Below are 19,943 nucleotides of genomic sequence, written 5' to 3'. Positions count from 1 at the left end.
TTGGGAAATTTCCTGGTGAGCCTGCCTGCCTCTGAGAGAAACTTGGGTGGCAGAGAGGAGAGGAGGGGAAGCAAACCCTCACAGGCTCTGCCAACAGTTTCCAGTGCTACTGAACTTGCTGCTGGAAGCCAGCAGCAAAATACCTGGCAACTGGTTTCCCTTCCAGCCACTATCTAAGGAATGTTGACTAGAAGGGAAACAAAGCCACCATTTCTCAACTCTCAGGGTAAAAAATCATCCCAATGTGTCTGTTACTATGCAGAAGTCTTGGCACTGATTGCTTCTTCCCAAGCAGGATGTGCACACCTTTGCTGTTTGGAACTTGAGATGAGCGTGATGAAGTTGGAGAAAACTCCGAATTCTGGGGACCCTTGAAGAGCATCAAGACTCATGAATTTTCTCTCCATTGTGGCTTTGTTTCCCCTTGAGGCTAATCCCCACCTTGTTCTCTGTCTCCTGCCTGAGAAAATCCTGCAGCCTGGCCAGCTCTAGGACTGTGAAAGTGAGCTCCTCCAGAACTTCCTGGTGCCTCAGCTGCTTGAGAGAGAGACGAAAGGTCTGTGCTAATTCTTCAGAAAGTTGCAGTGAAAAAAGTTAGAGTAAAGGGCAGCAAAGTAAACATGTTAGGATACAAATGGAAAATGCATGGAGAAGAAGGGAAGGCTTGTTGTTGTTGGCTCCTGTCCCAAAGTGAGATACACCAGTTTGTAATTTTTAAAAGGATCCCATCTGGACTGCTTTAAGCAGCTGCCAAGAGCAGGCGTCTGCTCTGAGCAAGGCCTCTTTGAGGAGCTGCAAATGTATGAAATGTGGTGGAGTGGCTGGCTGGGATGGCACAAGGGAGCAGGATTCCACAGCTTCTTACCAAAATGCTTTCTTCTCTGAAAAAGGGAAGACCTTCCCCACCATTACATCCTCCTCCTCCAGCACAGCTCCGTTCACCATGTTGCTTAAAGCTCACAGAGTGCTCACGGTCCCATTTCCATTTCCTCTTTATTTCTCACTTTCAGACTTCCATTTTTGTGTTCACACTCTTGTGAGAGGTTACAGATGTCTGGAGGATGGAATCTGTCTTTAGGCTGGAATCCAGGCAGCTCTTAGGAGAAGAGGGAGGGTGGATAGGAAAACTTAGATGCAAGATTTTGTGGAGCACCTGGATGCTGCAGGGAGCAGTGCTGGAGGCTCAGTACACGATTTTGTGCTCTCCTGGTTCAGCATCTTCTCCTTCTGCTCCCCAGCAAGGTGTCAGCAGACCCACTGGTCTTCCAGGAGAACATGAGTGAGGAGATCCAGCTGTCATTAACAGAGCTGACTGCTCTTAGCAGGGTGCATTGAACACTTTGGTGGCTTCATCAGGATTCAGACTTGGATACTTGCGTGTAGAATTAATTTATCATAACACTGCTGTGCTCTTTTGACACCAGATCCACTCAGAGAGTGCTTTTCTAGTGTCCTTTTGCAGAACAACGTCTTGTTGATGAAGGACAAAATGCTCTGCTGAGCACTTTAGATGAATAATTTGGGGATCATTTGCTACTGAAATTACAGGAGCTTTCAAGATGGCAATTTAAAATGTTTTCAAATAAAACTACGGCTGCAATTTAAGCAATAGACATACATATCTGCACATCTCAATGGCTGCAGGGTCAATGGCTGACCTTGCTTTTGCTAGTCATGACTCACAACTTTTTGCCAGGATACTCAAGGTTCGACAGTGGAATTGTAAGAAACCTCTGGGTCAGGTTCTGAGCTGACAATGTGCCTGGTCATGAGCTCTCACATCATTTTGGGCTGGTTGTGCTTGTCTAACACTTGCCAGGAAGTCCAGAAAGGCAGCAATGGAGATAGGGAGCAGCAGGAACATCAGCAGCTGTTCCTCCATGGATGTGTTTCAGCAGCAGGAAATGGGAGAAGAAGCACAATGGCCATTGTTCACCCCCAAAGGAAAATTTCTGAGGCGTGTGAATGTCCTAGTGGAACACAAGAGCTTGCCCTGCCCCAGTGACTCCTGGGTGCATGGGGAATCTCCAGGCAGAGCAGGCTGTGAACAGGGTGTCCTGACACCAGGAGCCTGAAGGGATCCATTCAAAGCCCCAGCAAGGGCAAGTCCTTATAAACTAATTTTATAAGCAATGAAGCTCCTCTCTGCACTACAGCTGCCCTCCCACCCATGTGCAGAAGCAAAGCTGAATGCTCTCTTGGTGATGGGGAGTAGACAACGAGCAGAAAGAGTTCATGCATCTCTCCTCTTCATGGGGACCTCACAACTGACCAGTCCCCATCACCATCACTTGCCTTCCCACATCAAAGGAGAATCACAGAGTGGTTTGGGTTGAAAGGGTCCTTAAAACCCATCTCGTTCCACTCCTTGCCATGGCAGGGACACCTTCCAGCAGACCAGGTTGCTCCAAGCCCCATCCAACCTGGCCTTGGACACTTCCAGGGACAGGACAGCCCAGACCTGTGCCAGTGCTTTACCACCCTCTGAGAAGAGAACTTCCTGACATCTAACCAGAATCTTTACACTGTTGTTTAAGAGCATTCCCCTCAGTCCATTGCAGGAAGCTGCTCCCCTCTTTAGCTAGCCCCCTTTATGTGCTGGTAGGTCACAAGGAGCTCTCCCCAGAGCCTTCTGCAGAGATCTCAGGAGGGAGGGAGCATGGCTGCAGAAGGCATGTGAAGGACACCATCAGCCCTGGGAGCGCCAAGCAGCCCTGGAGCCGACAGGAAACCACTAAAGTGTGAGTCACTGCTCCAGCCTGAACTGGTTATGGCTCTGCTGACTCAGCAAAGGGGCAAAACTCCAGGGGAAAGCCACCGTGGAAAGGGCTCTGAGTCAGGGCAGCTGCAGCCATGGGGGCTGTCGAAAGGTGGGGCACAAGGAACACGGAGCAAGGGCCATGGAGAGGAGAAACGCCAGCAGCTGAAGATCAGCTCGTTTGTGCAGGGAGTTACTGTGACCTGATCTCAGAAAGCTACGAGTCTGACTCCTTTTGGCTTGGGGATTGAGCTGAATTCCTGTGGATGCAGGGAAAACACGTCCTCAGGGCTCATGCTGGCTGGCTCAGCCTCTGGCACAGGGCACGTGGTGTCTGGGAAACACGTGCTGGTGGCACGGGTGTCCTGGCACTGACTGGCAGAGGCAAGGCTGGAACTTTGAGGGGTTATGTGAGTGAATGTGTGGGCAAGGAGGCACCTCTGCCTCAGCCACAGCGTGAAGAGAGTGCAGATGCATGGGGGTAACAGTAGTGGGACAATTGTCTCATTCAAGGGGAAATGAGATGGCCAAACACCCTGAACTTACCTTTTCCCCCTTTGGCCCTGGTGGTCCAATTGGCCCCGGTGGTCCTGCATGTCCCTGTGGAGAGCAGACAGCACGTGAGGAGGCAGGGAAGAGCTGTGGGACTGAAAGTCCTCCCTGGTTCCCTGCCAGATCTCACAAGCCCTGGGTGGTGTATGCCAGCTTTGGAGGCACACGTGGGTCACACAGGCAGAGATGAACCAAATGCAGGTGGTGCAAATGGAGACTTGACAGAGAACTAAACTTGAGGTCAGAAATAAATCACGGTTTAAGAACAATTTGTATCCTGGAGTGGCGGTTTTGTTGTGTTTAAGAACAGATCAAAGCTGGGTGGTGAAAATAAAACCCTTACCTGGTAACCCTTTAAGCCTGGGTCCCCTTGAGCACCCATCCTTCCTGGAGCTCCCTGGAGAGGCAAAGACAGAGGGACTGAGAGAGCAGCCCTGGTGTTAGCATGAGGATGCACTGGGCTGTGCAAAGCAAAAATCAGCACACGTGGGAGTGTGGCCAGTCCTTCATTTGGCCACCAGCGAGCTCTGCTGCAGCCACCTGATGGCTTTTCCTTGGCTTTTACCTCTTACACAAGGAGAGGGCTGTGCCAGGAGGCCATTCTAGCCTTTGCCTGCCTGCAGCAATTGATTCCCCCCCTCACTCAGATTTGCTATCAGAAATGGCTGCATTTCTGTACTCTTCATCTGCCCTCCTGCACATCTCTATATCCAAATGACTGTTGTGCTAGCAAGTCCACCAGATTTCCACAGACCAGAATCACACCTTTAGCAGAGTGAACAAAGGGGTTTAAATCAGATCATCACATTAAAGTGAGTCACCAAATTTCCATATAATCCCATTTAGCATAGAATAAAGCCCTTTCCACAAGACAGAAACATATCCACTCCAATAGACTGTTGCTGAGATATTGCTTTGTTTCCTTGTGAAATAATCAATGGAGACTTTGCCAAAGACTATTAAGGGAGGATATGTGGTGAGGCCACAGTTTTTAGTGCAGGGAAACATTATCAGCAAAACCATCACTCCATCACTCATTTGCTACTATTCTGATATATGACCACTATTCCTAGTTAATAAATGATTCCTGATTTTACACTAAGTTCTATCAAATAGAGTGCAAGAAGTTTCCTAACCAGCCTGCAATGCATGAGAGGCACTTTTACGCACCACTGCTATCTCGATGCATTTATCTCTTGTGCCTAAAGCAAATTAAATACCTCCCCTTTCTGCCACACTATGGCTGTTCTCTCTGGAAGCCTCACCTTCAGTACCCAGTTCAAACCCTTTCCCATGCTATGTTCCTTATTGCTCCAAGTGTTTGAGATAAGTTGATCAAGAGTGGGTGTAGAAACAGGGCAGAAATCCAAGGCAGAGTTCCTTGTAACAACACAGCTTGACTTGGAAGCAGCTCTTGACATGAGTGTGCAGTCTCAAAGGGGAAGATCTTAGCAAAAAATAGCTTATCAGCTCACTCAGCTGAGGAAAAATCCCCAATATTTCAGCAATTTCAGCCTATCTGGGGAGTTGTGAAGAACTGCCTTGATGCAACGTGATCTGGGCTCACGGGGCGCCAACCCAACCACCCCTATGGACTCTCTCCCGTGCTGCTCGGGACAAGGGTTAAGATGTTTTGGCCAATTAAACCCATCTAACAGCATTTCAGTGCCCTGGAGCCTCTGCTGGGCTCTCTGCTCCATTCAGGCCCGTGCCCACCACTGCCAGCCAGGTTTCTCTGTTCAGTTCAGCCATTTGCAGAGCTCTTCTCACCATCGGTCCCAGGGTACCTCGGGATCCTTTGGGGCCTTGGTTCCCCTTCGGCCCCTGCTTCCCTGGGGATCCCATCTCGCCGAGCTGCCCCTGGTAGCCTTTGCTGCCCTGCAGAGCAAAGGCACTGACATCAGTGTAGGACAAAACTCCTTCTGCAGGAAAGCATCAGAGACGAGTGACGGAAGGGAGAAGCACGGTCTGTGATGTTATCGGAGGGAGATGTTCCTACCTTCTGACCAGGCTTGCCCTTTTCCCCCTGTTTTCCTGGTTTCCCTTCTGGTCCCTGGAAGGGGAAAAAAAAAAAAAAAAAAAAAGGCTATTGGAATGGGAAAGCAAAGAAGGCACATCCCAACCAGACACTCCCAAGCCATTTCCCTAGTACACACAAACCTGAGAGCATCCTCACCCACACGTGGGGGCCACCAAGGAGGCCAGGAAGTTGTGCAGGTCAGATCACAATCCACAGGTGCTACAGCTGGGTTATGCCTGAGTTTGGTCTTTAGCTGCTCCAACACATGGAGGAAAACTCATTGCTTAAAGGCGGAAGGACCTTTGTGCTCAGGTGACTATTGGAGAACACGGCTGAAAGGTGACACTGTGATAATTTTGATGATGATGACTTTGAAATCACATCTTGAAAATAGGTGGGTCATGGAAAACTGTGTCCACTGTCTCCAAGGGTGCAAAAGAAGGATCTCCAGAAGTGCACCTACCCAGCCTCTGCTACAGAACGGCTGAAATGTGGAAAACACATTTACCCTGATTCCCACAGAAGGTTTCCTCTGGTTCACACCTGAGCTGCCATCTCTGCACCACTACTCTACCAACAGTTGTATCCTTCATCAGCTTTGGCACTAAATTAGGTATCAACACTTTTTATATAGTTTTAGGAGCCTACCAACAGAACCATTGATTCCGCAGCACTTCTCCTTATTTTTTTTTTTTACCTTCTGAAAAAAGGCAATGTTTTCATTCTCTATGCACCTACCACACACAACTTCCTGCTCACAGTGAAAACCCCCTCCCTCCATTTGTATTATTACTGCCACACGCAGAAACCACAATCTACCCATCAGGCCTCTAGAAATGCAGTGGGATGCAAAACTTGAGGTGGGAGCCATGGCAAGCAGAGACAGGAATGCTGAATTGCTTTCAGAACCCAGTGTGGGTGCAGAACCTGCTGCCCCTCCTCGCACCCACACCACAGACATGTGCTATAATGAGCAGCTAAATAGAGCAGCCTCTCCTTAGGGACCTCAGGGAACTCATTTTTTCCAGTGCTTGAACCTGTTGGCTGCAAGGGAGACAGAATATTTTGAATTTGACAGAAAGAAGCAAAAAGTATAACTGAAGAAAATAACTCATGCTTTTTGGCAATTGTGATAAACTTTTCAACAGCATCTCCACACCAGCACCACATCTCTCCCTCTGCTTCCCCTCCTCCCAGCTAAGAAGGTATAATTTTCACCATGGTTGGTGTTGCAGCCTCAGCTGAATAAAAGCAACTTATAAAGTGAGACATATCGGAGGGTTTTCACTCTGATCTGAAACATGGGCCCCAGAAGTGCCTGCTCTGAACACAAAGGAGCAATTCAGACTTATTCCAACCCTAAAGGATTGTGCCAGTTCACTTCCCCAGAGGGAATAGCTCCATTTTACCTAAGTCAAACATTTCAGGAGTCAACCTTGCCAACACCATTAGGCTTCACAAAGCACAGGTCCCTGCAGAGGACCATATGAGCCTTGTTCTGAGTCTTTTCCATACTGCTCAGGGCTTTTTTTTTTTTGTGTGCTATTTTTTGCTGCCACTTTCAAAGAGATCACTTTTGCAACTACTTTCCCACAGATGCCAAGCAGCCACAGTAGATGATGGGTGCCAAGCCTCCAGCATCACCCACATGATTTACACTTTTGACAGGAGTACAGAGAAGTCCTCACTAATGAAAGCATCAGAAGTGGCCAGACCCTTCCAGCTCCACAGCAGCTCACTGTGGGACTTGGTAGTCAGCACCTGAAGCACAGTAACTCCCACAGCCCCTGCTCTGCAGCAGTGCCCTGGCACATTATGGCTTAAATTTTTGGAGAGGGAATAGTGGAATCAGTCATAATAAAGCTCTACTGTCAAAACAAGATGTGACTGAATAAAGAGACAACTGGGGTTTTTAATCAGTTGCATAGTGTTTTTCCATCAGTCTCCCTGCACTGTGCTTTAAAAGCTTGTGGAAGCACAAGCAATAGAAGCTTCCTGCAGATGGGAGAATGCCCACTTTAAGCTAGATCTGTTTCTAACCCAGTGAGCCAAGGCCTTGGTCTTCTCCAGCAGAGTAGTTTTGCATCTAAGTGTGAAACAGGAACTGCAGTGCTGTGGCAGCTCATAAAACAAAGATTTCCATGCAAAGGTTCCATCCCCAGGCTGGGAAAGTGTTATATTTTCTGTAAAAAATGCAGATACCAGTACATTGGTGAGACACACTCTTTATCATTGGGCAGAGCAGGTGGACCCTGTTCATGGGGAGGTCACGAGGATCTCACAGCTTCTTCAGAAGAGTCTGAAGGTACAGCCTGGCTCCCTCCACCAGGATACATCTCCCATGGAAGTTTCATGACTGAAACTTGATTCTACTCTGCATTGGAACATGTCTTTGTTTTTCAAGAAGACAAGTTCAGGCTTTAAATTTTCCCATCTGAGAAACAAAATTTCCACACTGCTCCTAAAATCTGTCAGCATTCAAGTTCCTGCTTGCACTCACCATCACAGAGTACAAATAGAATCATCTGGGAGAGGGTAAACAACAAAAACCAAACCAAACTTTGACAGTCCAAGTCCGTCTCGCAAAAATGAGCTCAATCCCCAGTGAGCCTGTGCTACAAAGAGCTTCTCAGACTTTCTCAGGGTTCCTTAGCTTGTCTTCTCCCTCAGTGGTGGATGTGGACACAGATACGGGCTCCAATAAACTCCTTGTACCATTTTCCCCTTATGATGCATCGGCCTCAGGGAGCAGAGATGCTCATCTGCTCCAGAAGCTTCTCCTGGGTCCTCCAGCTGGGGTGCAGCTCTTTCTCTATTGCTGAAGAAAAAAACATTGGCAGCATCACCAGCTCCTGCCAGTGACAGGGAGATGAGCTGTCACTCACAGGAAGCCATGGAGACCTCGTTCCAAGCCTCCCTTGCTGTTCTTGTCTCTCATCCACTGGTTAAAAGCTTGGCTGGTGTTAAAAAAATGGGTCAAACCACTCTGGCGATGGCACCAGCAGAGACGTGGCTCAGATTTTGACTTACTGAGTCACCTCCTCAAGAGGAATAAGCTCTATCAGTCAGGGATATTTCCGTGCTCTCCCAGCACGCTTTCTAGGACTTTGGCCAGCAAGCTCTGCTGGTGAGTGGGAAGCCTACCATGTGTCTGATTTTCCTGGATATGCTTTCTCCAACAGCACAGGAACTCTGCCCAGATGAATTTAGAGGCAGTTCAGCACTTGTCTGGGGTTCCCAGATATGTGATATCTCTACTTGTGATGATCCAGATGTGGTTGCTGTTACAATCCCAGATGTTCCCAGGGCACATAGGCAGGGGTTTGCACAGTTCCCAGAAATCACTGCATTGCCCCACTCCACACATTGCATAGGGAAGAAAAAGCCCAGCATCAACTTAGGTGGCCTTCAAAAATAGTCCCATCCTTCTTCTCTCCATTCTTCTGATTCATCTGTCCAGGGATGAAAAAAATCAGGGCCAGAACAGGAATTAAAAAATAAAGGATAAAACCAAAATTCAATGAGATGGTATCTTCATCCAGGCTCTCCCCAAAGTACATTGGGAATATAGCTCCTTTTGGTACCTCTTTTACTGCAGTGTGAAGTTCCTAAAGTTCCTAAGATTTCTTCTCTCTCTAGCAGAGATAGGAGTGAGGGCAGAAGATGCACAAAAGCCTGCACATCTAAATAATTAAATCCAAGTTCCCTTTGCTGGACTCACATCAGTTGGGTCACTGTGCCAAGGCACTGAACACTCGGTGCTTTTGTTCCTGAGGTTTGTACAAATTTTGTTGCATGCTTTGGGCTACTGGTTTGCTGAGAAAATACATCTTCTTTCCAAGCCTCTTCTGTCAGTGGGACTATTTTTAAATGGTGATTTCTCTTTATATGCTGCATTCTTCACTAGAGAAGCATATCAGTACCTCCAGATGATGATGGTATTTGTGACCAGGGACAGTGGAAAGCAGCAGTTTTATTAAGTCACATGCCTTCAGCTATGCCAAAATATCCAAGGAAAGCAAAAAAAAAAAAATTATAATCTTAGGTCTAGCATGTTTAAAATTTCATTGTCATCTTCAGTAAGGACACAGATTTACAAGGATTTTTTTTTAGTATCGCCTTAGATATTCCCCTAAGGGAAAGAAGAATGGTTTATTTTCCAATGCAAATTGGTTAATTTTTAAAGAAAAAGAGACTTCCAGCTGCTGATGGCCTTGACAGAAAAGTCAGATCTATTGCCCAGCACAACAGCAATGTTTAGTGGGAGCAAATAGATGAGCAGCTCAGCTTTAAATTCTCCAGACATCAACAGTTGAAATCTATGTTCTGACAACAACATTCAGAAAAACAAAACAAGGAAGTTGAATGAACTGCAGAGAGATATGCCCTGAACAGAGCCAAACAACAAACAGACCTAAAATCCTGACCCAAACTTCCCCACATCCAGTGATGCTCTTGCTGCAGGCAATGGGTTGGGGAAGTGGTAACAGAGATGTGACTCACCATCCTGCTTTGGCTCTTGGCATTCCAGAGGGCAAATGTGTTCCTGCCTTCCCTGCAGCACAGCACAGCACAGGAAGGAAGCTCTCAGGGCACAGAACTGGTGGGAGAGCTTCCCAAAGCTTGCCTCAGGTTGCTTCAGATTGCTCAGGACTGCTGTGGAGCAGGAGCATATTTTCAAACTAATTTTTTTGTGTGTGTGTGATTGAGTGAAGGTCTGAGGTCAGTCCTCCCTCCCAAAAATAAGGCAGGAAGAGACTGAACCACCAGAATACAGCTACTGAGCAAAGGAAAAAAGTGACACGGTGACAAGGGAAAAAAAAAAGTGACAGTTTGAGGCACTGGATGTAAAAATGGCAGGAAAACTAAAAGTGGCAATAAAGGTAGGAAGCATGACCCATAGGATGACCATGCCCATATTGTCCAGGCCCAGCCAGTGAGCTCATTTAAAGGGAAATGAAAAAGCCCCATATAATTTCCTACTGCTCAGCAATGTCTCCATATGAGAACCCCTACTTAATAAACTTTGATCGAGAGAAGCCTCCCCCCATGGAGGACAGTTCACAAGCACTCAGGAAATTAGTGGGATTATTTAGGCCGGGCATTTGAAGACATAAATGTTTTGGATTTATAAGAAACACATTTCATAATCACTCTGCCTAGCAGTAGTCTGGAAGGGGAGGAGACAGTGCAGCAGCTCCTGAATGAGTATGGGAAAAGAAGAAAGACTCAACTGTTCTCGAGAAGAAAGACCTGATTGTACTGTGAGGTTCAGAGGGTTTCACTGGGCAGCAATGGGCTCTTGGCCTGACTGTGGAAACCCAGGTAAGGAGTGCAGGTAGAGCTGGCTGGCTGTGCTCAATGAAACAGCAAATTGGGGAAATCCTATAAAAAGGTCTTGGATGGCAAGACTACAGCCAGAGTCGCTGTGACTTTCCTTTCAGCTGAGCTCGTCAGCTTAAAATGGGAATCCAACCCAAAATTGTGTATCCTGAACTCTCTGCTTAAGAGCAAACTCTTATCTGCACGCAGCTGTTGGTCTCGAACTTGCTGCTTTTGGTTTTGTGGAGGAGGAGGTCTATTTAACTTCATTTTCTGAGCAGCCACAGTGTAAGGTAGCAAAGAATCATGTACAGAGCAGTGCTGTGTTCTCTGAACTGCTCTGGTTCAGTGATAGCTCTGACTGCCACTAATTTGTTGTTTCTGGGATGATTATTTTTTTCCCCACTCTCTTTGCCTCTACTTCTTCATCTCTAAGAAAGCACCGGAGACAAAGGTGCCACTAAAATGCTTGATGGATGAGTGGGAAGTGTAGGAAAAGTGCAAGGCCTCATCTGCACTGAGCTGTGAAGCTTCCATACACAATGAAACCAAAATGCTCCAAAAAATTACTATTGGAATCTGACAATGGGAAAAAAAAGAAGAGAGAGAGCACCTGGGCAGCACAACTCTGACTGACACTCCCCCAGACACTAAGGGTTAATATCTTCCTTTTGAAAGACACAGATGCCCTCGGGTTGTGGAAGAGGAGGGGAATGAAATTCTCTCTTGCAATAAGGAGGGGAATCTTGGAGCAACTGCCCAAAAGTGTGTCTCCTTCGTCTGAGTCAGGAAAGAAACCGTGCCAAGTCAATGGGATTTATTTCAAATTCTGGCTCATTTTGACTCCTATTAACTCTAAACGAAGACCAGCTGGGATCAGCCTGCCTTCCCCAGCAGCAGAGCCTGCGAGGGCCAAACAGCCCCTCAGCTGCTGGAGAGCAGCCTCAGTTGCTGCAAGCAGCAATTCCCTTGGGATTGGGAAAGCTCTGTGATTCCTGATGCACAGGGCTCACAGGCAGCCCTGCTCTACTCCAAAGATGTCAGTGGATTTGGTGGACTGAGTGACAGAGAGCAGGATAGCAAAAAAGTGGGGGAAAACCCCACATAATAATATCACCCAAACAACAAAATCCAGCATGTACCTCTGCATTAAGTAGGATGTTCAGGAAAGGCTGGCCCAGGGGCCACCAGATTATCAATGCAAGAGGAGAAGCTGATTGCAGCTGTGGGCAGAGGTGCCCAGGGATGCTCATGTTGGGTCTAGGAGGAGAAGCAGAGAGATCCAGGCCTGCAGCTCCACAGAGAGGCATCGCCCTGACTCTTGGTCTCAAACTCTTCAAAGCAGAGGTTTTCAGCATATTTGACTGCACTTCTGAGCATCTTTATTCACCTTTGGTTTTTGATGCAGGACAAATACCTGCTTATGGCTTTCCTGGGTGTTGATCTGCACAAGTAATGTGCACTAAGTAATTACTCCAGGGCTGTAACTCAAGGACACACCATGGCCAAGTGCAAACACCTTCAGCCCTGGAAAATGGGCTCCAGCATAGGAACTGGCCCCCTGATATAGCAGCTGCTAGAAAGGACAGGCTGTAGGACAGGGGTATGGCCTGTTGTGATCTCCTGGGCCTACTCTGCCACCAACTGACCTCCTGCATGACCTTGGGCAAGCCACTTTACTGTCTACTCCTAACACATTATTCAAGGGCAGGATCTGGAATAACACTACTCATTTCCTAAGATTAAGGGTGTGAGGACCTCACTAGTACCACAGACACACCAAGCCTGGTGTTCTCCATTCCTTCCTCTGCTCAGTCAGAGGGTGACCCCACACTCTCTAGCTGGGGGACTTTAAGAAATTTCATTCAAGTAATTATTCCATAGACAGCCCATGGTCCAGGGCACAAAAATCAGCTTTTCCAGGAAACAACAGGTTGGTACATTATCAAAAAAACCCCATAAATTTCTGCATGGAGAGCAGAGATTAAAACCAGTGGTGACTCCAGGATTGTCCTTCAGCAACCTCAGTGTTTTCAGGGAGCTGAATGCCATGGATGTGGTGCTGCCAGCTGTGGCTGAGCTCATGTGTATGCAGAGAATGGCTGGATTCAGTGACAGCAGAGCGAGGCGCTTTGTTGCAGAAAACCTTTGAATCATGTTTTCAGTGGCAGGAAACAGAAAAGAACAAAGAGCAAAAACCACTCTGGGACAAATTCTGCTGTAAGTAATGTTTGGACAATATTCTACAAGAGCAATGTGTCAGATGAAGAGATGCTCCTGCTCTGCCCTGGCACTGCAGAGCCCAGAGAGCAGCCTGGCATCACAGGAGCAGCTCTGCCAGCTCAGAGCAGAAGGTCCATCCTGGCCAGCAAGTCCTCCTTCCACTTCAGGATTGTAGCCTATTGATGAGAGAGGGACAAAAATGTGATGGGAAGGATCTTCAGGACATCATCCAGAGCTGTGTGTGGGGTTGCTGCTGCTCTGGGGAGCGACCAGAGCACCGGAGCCAAGAGCCACGAGTTCACTCCACGCTCTGTACTGGGCTGGAGAGTGGCTTGGTCTTGTGAGTACCCTCAAAAAACCTTCTCAGCTCTCCAGCCCAGCCCAGCTCTCTCAGTCTACCCTCCTGAAGAGCAAATGAAAGGACTTTGGATCTCGTTGCACCAGAGCAAAAGGATTTACAGCCCTTCAAGCTCTTCTGGGCTGATGGTGCACATCTGCATGCCACAACAGGGCCGGCAAATTCAGCAAGATCTTCTCTGATGTAATTGTTTATGGCAACTCAGACTATTGGAGTGTCTGGCTCAAAACTTTCTGAGTCCTGACATGGCTCGAATGACACTGCAGATAGGATTTCAGGTTAAAATTGAAGTGGAAAGAACTCGACTCCCAGTTTTGCTGAACAATGAGGGAATTTCTTGTTTCAGAGCATGTTGTATTTCAGCACTTCCAGGCTCTCCAATTGCTTTCCTGGAACTGCAAACCTCTTGCTATCAGATGTCTGCCATGTATGGCAACCAGCACATTACACAAACCACAGTGCAGAGCCACAGAGTGCAGCTGGAAACGCATCACCTCTCTCCTCCAACTGGCCTGGGCCTTCCTCAGCCACTGCTGGATCTGTCATCCTCCCAGGGAAGGGCTGAAATGCCACATTTTCTATCCCTGCAGAGGGGAAGCAGCAGAGGGAAGAACTTTTTGGGGGAAGAGGTTACTCTCAGGGCCCACTTGCCTGTGACCAGGTTGTTTTTGGCACAGCAGTGACTTCAGCCTCTGGCTTTTACCATCCTCTGATGGAATGAAGAGCTCTGATGGGCAGTCAGATCCTTTGTGAATGCAGGTTAATCTCCAGGGATGTTCTTTGGGTGTTTCAGGCTCTGTGGCACTATTCCCTCACAGCCTTACAGATGAGCAGATAAATTATCTTTTTCTTTTGGCAAACCACACCACGACACTTGCACTGCTGATGGATGCTTGCCAGAGTTCACCAGGCTGTTGTACTTTCCAGTGTCTCCACATAGTGAGGAGAATATCCTCATTCTGCCTTGCTCATACAAAAAGTTTGGATTTCCAGCCAGTCTCTCTGAATGCAGATGCCCAAACAGTCCCTGGTGCTCTGCAAGGGGAAGGGATTTTCAGCCTTTTGTTGCTCAAACCAGAGGGCAAATGGCCATGTTCAAGAGAGTCAAGATCAAGTGAAGGCAACGGGTTTTTGTTAGAAGACAGAAACCACTGGGAGGAGACAATACATGGGCAAACAGCTCAGGAAAGGTGCACATCTCTGGAAATTCCAGTTGGATCTTGCACTGGTGCTCTGGTTTCTCTCTTATGGCCAGAGGGACAACTGGCTCATTCCTCCACTGAGCAGGAACTGGGGCTGAGCGGAGCAGTGTGAACTTGGACAAAGTGACCAAAAGATAGAGGATACTCATTTATCTCAGCTCCAGCTGCCTCAAGCCCTGCCAGCCACAGCTGTGAAGCTCATGGACCATCTCAGCTGCCAGGTTTGTTTGCTGAAATCCACTGGCGTTGAAACATGTACAAACTACCCCTGGAGACTTGACTGGGGCCTCCCTGCTGCTTTTTGTTTAAGATTCAAAACCACAGTGGAAACCAGTTTTCAGATATGTTAATGCTAGAAATGGCTGAGCCTAGTTAAAGCTAAAGATCTCTGAAAAACGTTTCCTGAGCACAGAGGGAAGTTTGGTTGTGCTCAGGCAGTCATGTGCTATCAGCATCAGGATGACTCTCTGGAAAATGAAGCCTTGCTCAGGAAAGCCAGATGTGCCTGTGCACTGATCACCAGGTGAGTGTCTCTCTTCTGCAGGACCAAAGAGAGCAGCACAGACCCAGCTTCCTCCAGCTTTCAAAGTTGCTCTGGGGTACATCCCTTCATCTGCCATCTCCAGGGAGCTCCAGGACTGCAGAGCCTCTAATCTCCTACCACCCTTCATGCTGTCCTGTTGCCACGTTAGGTGTGAGCTGGTCGTGCCAAATTCCCCAGCTCCTATACCTGCTCTGCCACAACCAGCCTCTGCTCCAGCCAGGATATACAAAACAGGCTGAAAATGTACCAGCAGTGAAGTCAGATCCTTTCAGAGCAGTCTGGCACCTCATTTCCTACATCTGTCACAAGGACACTTGATAGTGAAGTGTCACATTCCTGTAGACATAAGCAAAATAAAGATTAAGACTAAACATTTCCTTGGCATTAAGGACAAACCTTCAAGACATGGTGTGGCTGCAGAACCTTGTGATGAAAAGGGTTTTTCCAGAGGTTGTTTCTGTCCATGGAGGGTATATCCCTTTGGGTCCTCCCTCTGGAGTAACGTGGGGACAAGCCAAGGTTTAGGAGAACCTTGTCTATGCCCACAATTGCAGATGGGCATCAGCTTCCTCAGACTAACACCAGCCTCTTCCAGAAGCAGAAGATGAGCTTCACACCCCCAAATGGAGCTAGAGCTTGTTGGCACAGGTAACTGCACAGATCCTTGTGTGTGCATTGCCCATACTGAGGGCACAGAAGCATCAACACCTTCCCTGTCCCCTTTGCAGCTGAGCAGAATGTCCCAACAAATACTGGAGCTGAGGAGAACCCAGGAAAACATAACTGGATCCAGGCAGGAATGTGGTGATACACAGATGTAAGGACTTGGGGGTGTCATGCCAGGAGAGGCCAAATGGAGATAGCTAAAGATGAAGTTCTTAACACCATCTAAACTGATTATTGGACAGCATAACACTGTCACATCAGAAGTGTTAAAACCATTCACAACAGGGTGGTGTGGAGTCACTCAGTATCTGCAGCACCCAAACCCAACGTGCTCCCTCTCCCTGCAATCCAAGCACCTCCAACACCTTCCCCAGACAATTTTCATGTCACCATACAAATCCTGCACAGGTGTTTGTCACCTTGGTATCTGCCCTTGGGTGAACAACCTTCACGACTTCCCCATGACAAGATTTTTGTTCTCTTAGTCCAGTAGCCTTAAAGACTTCGAGCATTGTGCAGTTTGTGGTGGGCTGTGCCTGTGGTGGCTTTTGCAGTGTGTCCTCCAGAGGCTGGCTTGGCTGGATATTCCAGCTTCTAACCCTCAACTGGAAAGGAGGGGCTTGCAGTTATCTCTATCTGAGCTGTAAACCTTGTCTTGACAGAAATCTAAGGAAGATCCCACTGATATTTCTACTCTCCATGGGAATGTAGAATGAAATTCTCAGTAATGGGAAGAGGAAAATTATTTGTGCTTCTGTCGGAGGACTTCCATATTTAAATGACCTCAGTGAGCACAGGAACACCAGGCTGGGTATTAGGTAACAGTGTCTGGCAGGGCAGGCAGCACTATCTGGAGACTGTGCAGGTCTGAAAGTCTGCCTAAGTTTAGGCACAAGGAAATATAAAGAAGTATATTAAAATAGTAGATGGAAATACAGCACTCTGCAGTAAAACAAAAACAAAAACCAAAAACCAAAATGGAGTGATTATGAGCAGGAATTTTGGCTCTATTGACTCCTTTTTTTTTTTTTTTAAATAAAACAGAAAACAGCATCATGTTCCCAGGGACATGCTGGCAAACAGCGGGGACAGAGTCTGAGAGAATCTGTATTTTATACTTTATAACTTAATATGGCTTTTGCATGATTTTAGTAGTTTTATTGGTTCTCAAAACATACACGACATAAACACGTGAACCAGCCAGGAGTACAGCACATGGAGGGCGACTGTCCAGCCATGCCAGCCTGCAGCTGGGAAGGAGCTGGAGTGTTGGGGACCACCCTTGCCTGTGCTATGATCCCAGTCCTGAAAGGGCTCCCTGTTGGGTCCAGGGGCCTATAGCCAAGGGTGGCCTTATTTGGGGCAGGACTATAGGCTTATTCTGCACATTTATGGGGTTGCACTGAAGTATTAAGCCAATGTTTCCACTTTCTAGTTGAGTCAGTGCTCAAATCCCAACCTCAGCCCAAAAATAACATAAATCCATCTATTTTGCTGCTTCCATCCCCTCACACCCTTCTCCCTGCCCTCCTTTTAGCCAGCCACAACACCATCAAGAGGAAAATAAACGTTTCACCATGGAGCATCCACCCAGGGCTCGGCAGTACCTGCTGGCCCTGCTGCTTCACACCCAGCCCAGGCTGGGATTTCAGAGCTGCCTTTACACTTGAGCTTCTTGTTTCTTTTGCACAGATGTGTGGGGCTGGAGCTGGTGTGTTCCCCAGCTGCATGAGGGGTAAGACACGTGCCACAGGGGAGCAGTGCATCCCACTGAGCTGGGCCACCCCTCTGCTGAATGAGCCTTGCAAAGCCCTCACTGCTGGTAACTCTGATCCAAGACAACAATCACAATGAATAAACCATGTCAGCAACCTGATAAACTCCACATTTCAAGCAGAAAGGCCTGACTTGCAGAGCAGCCCACTGGGGCACTGGGCAAAGCCTACTTCCACCTGACACTGCCCTGCTTCCTCTCATCTCAGAGCCAGAATCAAACTTTTTCTGTCTACAGCACCAAGATCAGCCCTCCAATGAACCAGACATGCCCAGGATATTCACTGAGGATTCAGGAGTCATATCCTGCTGATTTCTTCTAGTTGTTTTCTATATTTAAGGGGGAAATCCTAGAAGGGAAGACCAGAAGCAAGCAAGTAACTATCAGAGAAGGCACAAGGTGGCCAATTCCAAGCTCCAGGCCCAAGCCAGCTGTGGCAACCAGGGAAAAATAACTTCCTCTCAATCTTCTGGGCCACCCCCTCTAACACCATGTGGTGTTACAGAGGTGTGGGAAGGAGGCACAAAGCCTCCGGTGGATCAGATTCACATTCTCAAGTGTGAATCCTAAAGACCAAACTCATCTCCTGGACATAGTTTTTCATGAAAACAACACACTTTACCATAACGTTTAGGACAAGTTACATCTCAGGTGAGCTCCTGCCCTGAGCAGTGGCCTGAGTTCACAAACTCATCACTACAGGGAACCCCAAGGGCTGGTTTCACAGACTCACTCGGACACCTGGGATGCCGGGATATCCAGGAGATCCTTCCTTTCCCTTCAGTCCTTCACTGCCTTTTTCTCCTTTCTCTCCTTCCGGGCCTTGCTCTCCTTTGTCTCCCTGTGGAAGAGAGGAGAGTGGGAGGTTTTCATATCCACACAACACGTTGGTCACTGCACAAAGCTCTTGCAAGGGAAAACCCCACCACATAATTAGTATTTCAGGAGTCTGAGAGGAAGAGAGCCTGCAAGAAAAAGGATGAATGAGGATGAGTCATAATACACTTGACATTTAGAAAAAGGAGCAAACCCAGATTTCTTTTCTTCAGAATCTCTTGGCTGATGGAGAAAGAATTCCCCATTACACAGAGTAACCTGAACCCCTTTGCTTCTCCTGCAATAGGGCCTGAACCTCCTATGTGAATGAGGCAGTCTGACAAGATTTGAAAGTCTCCCTTGCCTCATCCAGAAGCCCTGAGCTTGGGATGCTGAAAGACTTTTTATAGGACGGGTTTGTCTGGAGCAGCTGCTCAGCTCCTGCTGCCAAACAGAAATCAGCCCAGGGCTCCAATAAACACTCTGTGAAACTGTGTCACTGTGCCCTGTAAAGGATCTAGCAGCCTGAGCAGTGGGTATCCTGTCAAATCACTGCCCTTACAATTACAGAATCACAGAATCAAAGAATCATTTGGGTTGGAAAAGATGTTTAAGAAGAATGAATCCAAACTTCAACCCAGCACTGACAAGCCCACCAGTAAACCATGTCCCCAAGTGCCACTTGTAGGGATAGTGACTCCACCACTTCCTGTTATAATGCCTGGCCACCCTTTCAGTGAAGAAATTTTTCCCAATACCCAATTAAAGCTCTCCATGTGAAACCTGTCATTGAAATTTATGAAAAAAATCTGACAGATAATACAATTTTAGTATTTGGCAAGATCAACTAACTGGAACGCAGATCAGAAATACAATAATAGAAGTGTAAGAAGTAAATTAATAGCTGTTTTTCTTTTATCAAAATAAATAAAATATTGAAAATATTTTGTATTATTCAGTACTACCACTCAAAATTACATGGAGAAAATGATAAAGGCCAGTTTTATACTGAGAGCAACATGTGGAGCCAAGCAGCCTTGAACTGAACCATTTTCTTCTTGCACCTGTGTTGGGAGAGCTCAACAAGCTCTCATCTGGTTAAAGAGCACAGACACATCTGCTTAAGTGTCCAGAGACACATTTGGGGTGGAAAGAGCTGGTTTGGTTCAAGAGCTCCTGGGCACAGCCAGCAGAGCAAGAGAATACAGAAGCCTTGATTGTCCTTAAGGAAGAGATTTTTGGTCCAACATTCAGAGATAAGCAGAAGTAGAGACACATGGCAAATAGTTTAACTAGAAAGAAGCAATAAAGTGCATTGTTGTGGGATGGGCTTCTCTTTCTTTCCATGGAACAAAATTGTTGGCCTGTTTGGAAAGGCTGGCTGTGCAGGGACAGGAATCAGAGCCCTGTTCCAAAGGCAAGGTAGCAAACTCACAGCAGTGAGAGACAGAGCAAACCCTGAGTGAGATCCTGGGGATCTGCCAAGGGAAGGGGATCTGGTTTCTTTACTCTCTAACATTGTTCTGGTCAGTGGTGCAGGGGAGAGTGATGGACAGTCCTTGATTTCCCTTGCCAGGCCCAGGAATTCCTGATTAGTTGGAAATTTGATCTGCAAAGACTCAAATAAAACAGACAAATTGTTGGAAACCAGATTTTGAAGAACTTGACCTTTTTGGAGATCTGATCAGATGCCAAAAACGTGGATAGA

The 19,943-nt window shown here is 47.3% G+C and overlaps 1 protein-coding gene across 7 annotated transcripts in view; it reads right to left on the bottom strand.

The window, feature by feature from the left end:
• The window catches only part of COL27A1 (collagen type XXVII alpha 1 chain), a 141,654-nt gene that overhangs the window by 15,305 nt on the left and 106,406 nt on the right, over window positions 1-19,943 (bottom strand). For all 7 annotated transcript variants that reach the window (XR_014958809.1, XR_014958810.1, XM_085594041.1 and 4 more), the window contains 5 exons: window positions 18,153-18,260; window positions 5,310-5,363; window positions 5,081-5,188; window positions 3,654-3,707; window positions 3,305-3,358 (listed from right to left, as the gene is read on the bottom strand). Coding sequence is in view for 5 of the 7 variants with exons in the window: in XM_085594041.1 (XP_085450167.1) it covers window positions 3,305-3,358; window positions 3,654-3,707; window positions 5,081-5,188; window positions 5,310-5,363; window positions 18,153-18,260 (378 nt within the window). In the remaining 2 variants the exon portion in view is untranslated. The remainder of the gene's footprint in view (window positions 1-3,304; window positions 3,359-3,653; window positions 3,708-5,080; window positions 5,189-5,309; window positions 5,364-18,152; window positions 18,261-19,943) is intronic.

This window comes from Lonchura striata, chromosome 17, assembly GCF_050655825.1.
Source record: "Lonchura striata isolate lonStrDom1 chromosome 17, ASM5065582v1, whole genome shotgun sequence".
NCBI lineage: Eukaryota > Metazoa > Chordata > Aves > Passeriformes > Estrildidae > Lonchura > Lonchura striata.
This window is presented reverse-complemented; position numbering and strand designations above follow the sequence as displayed.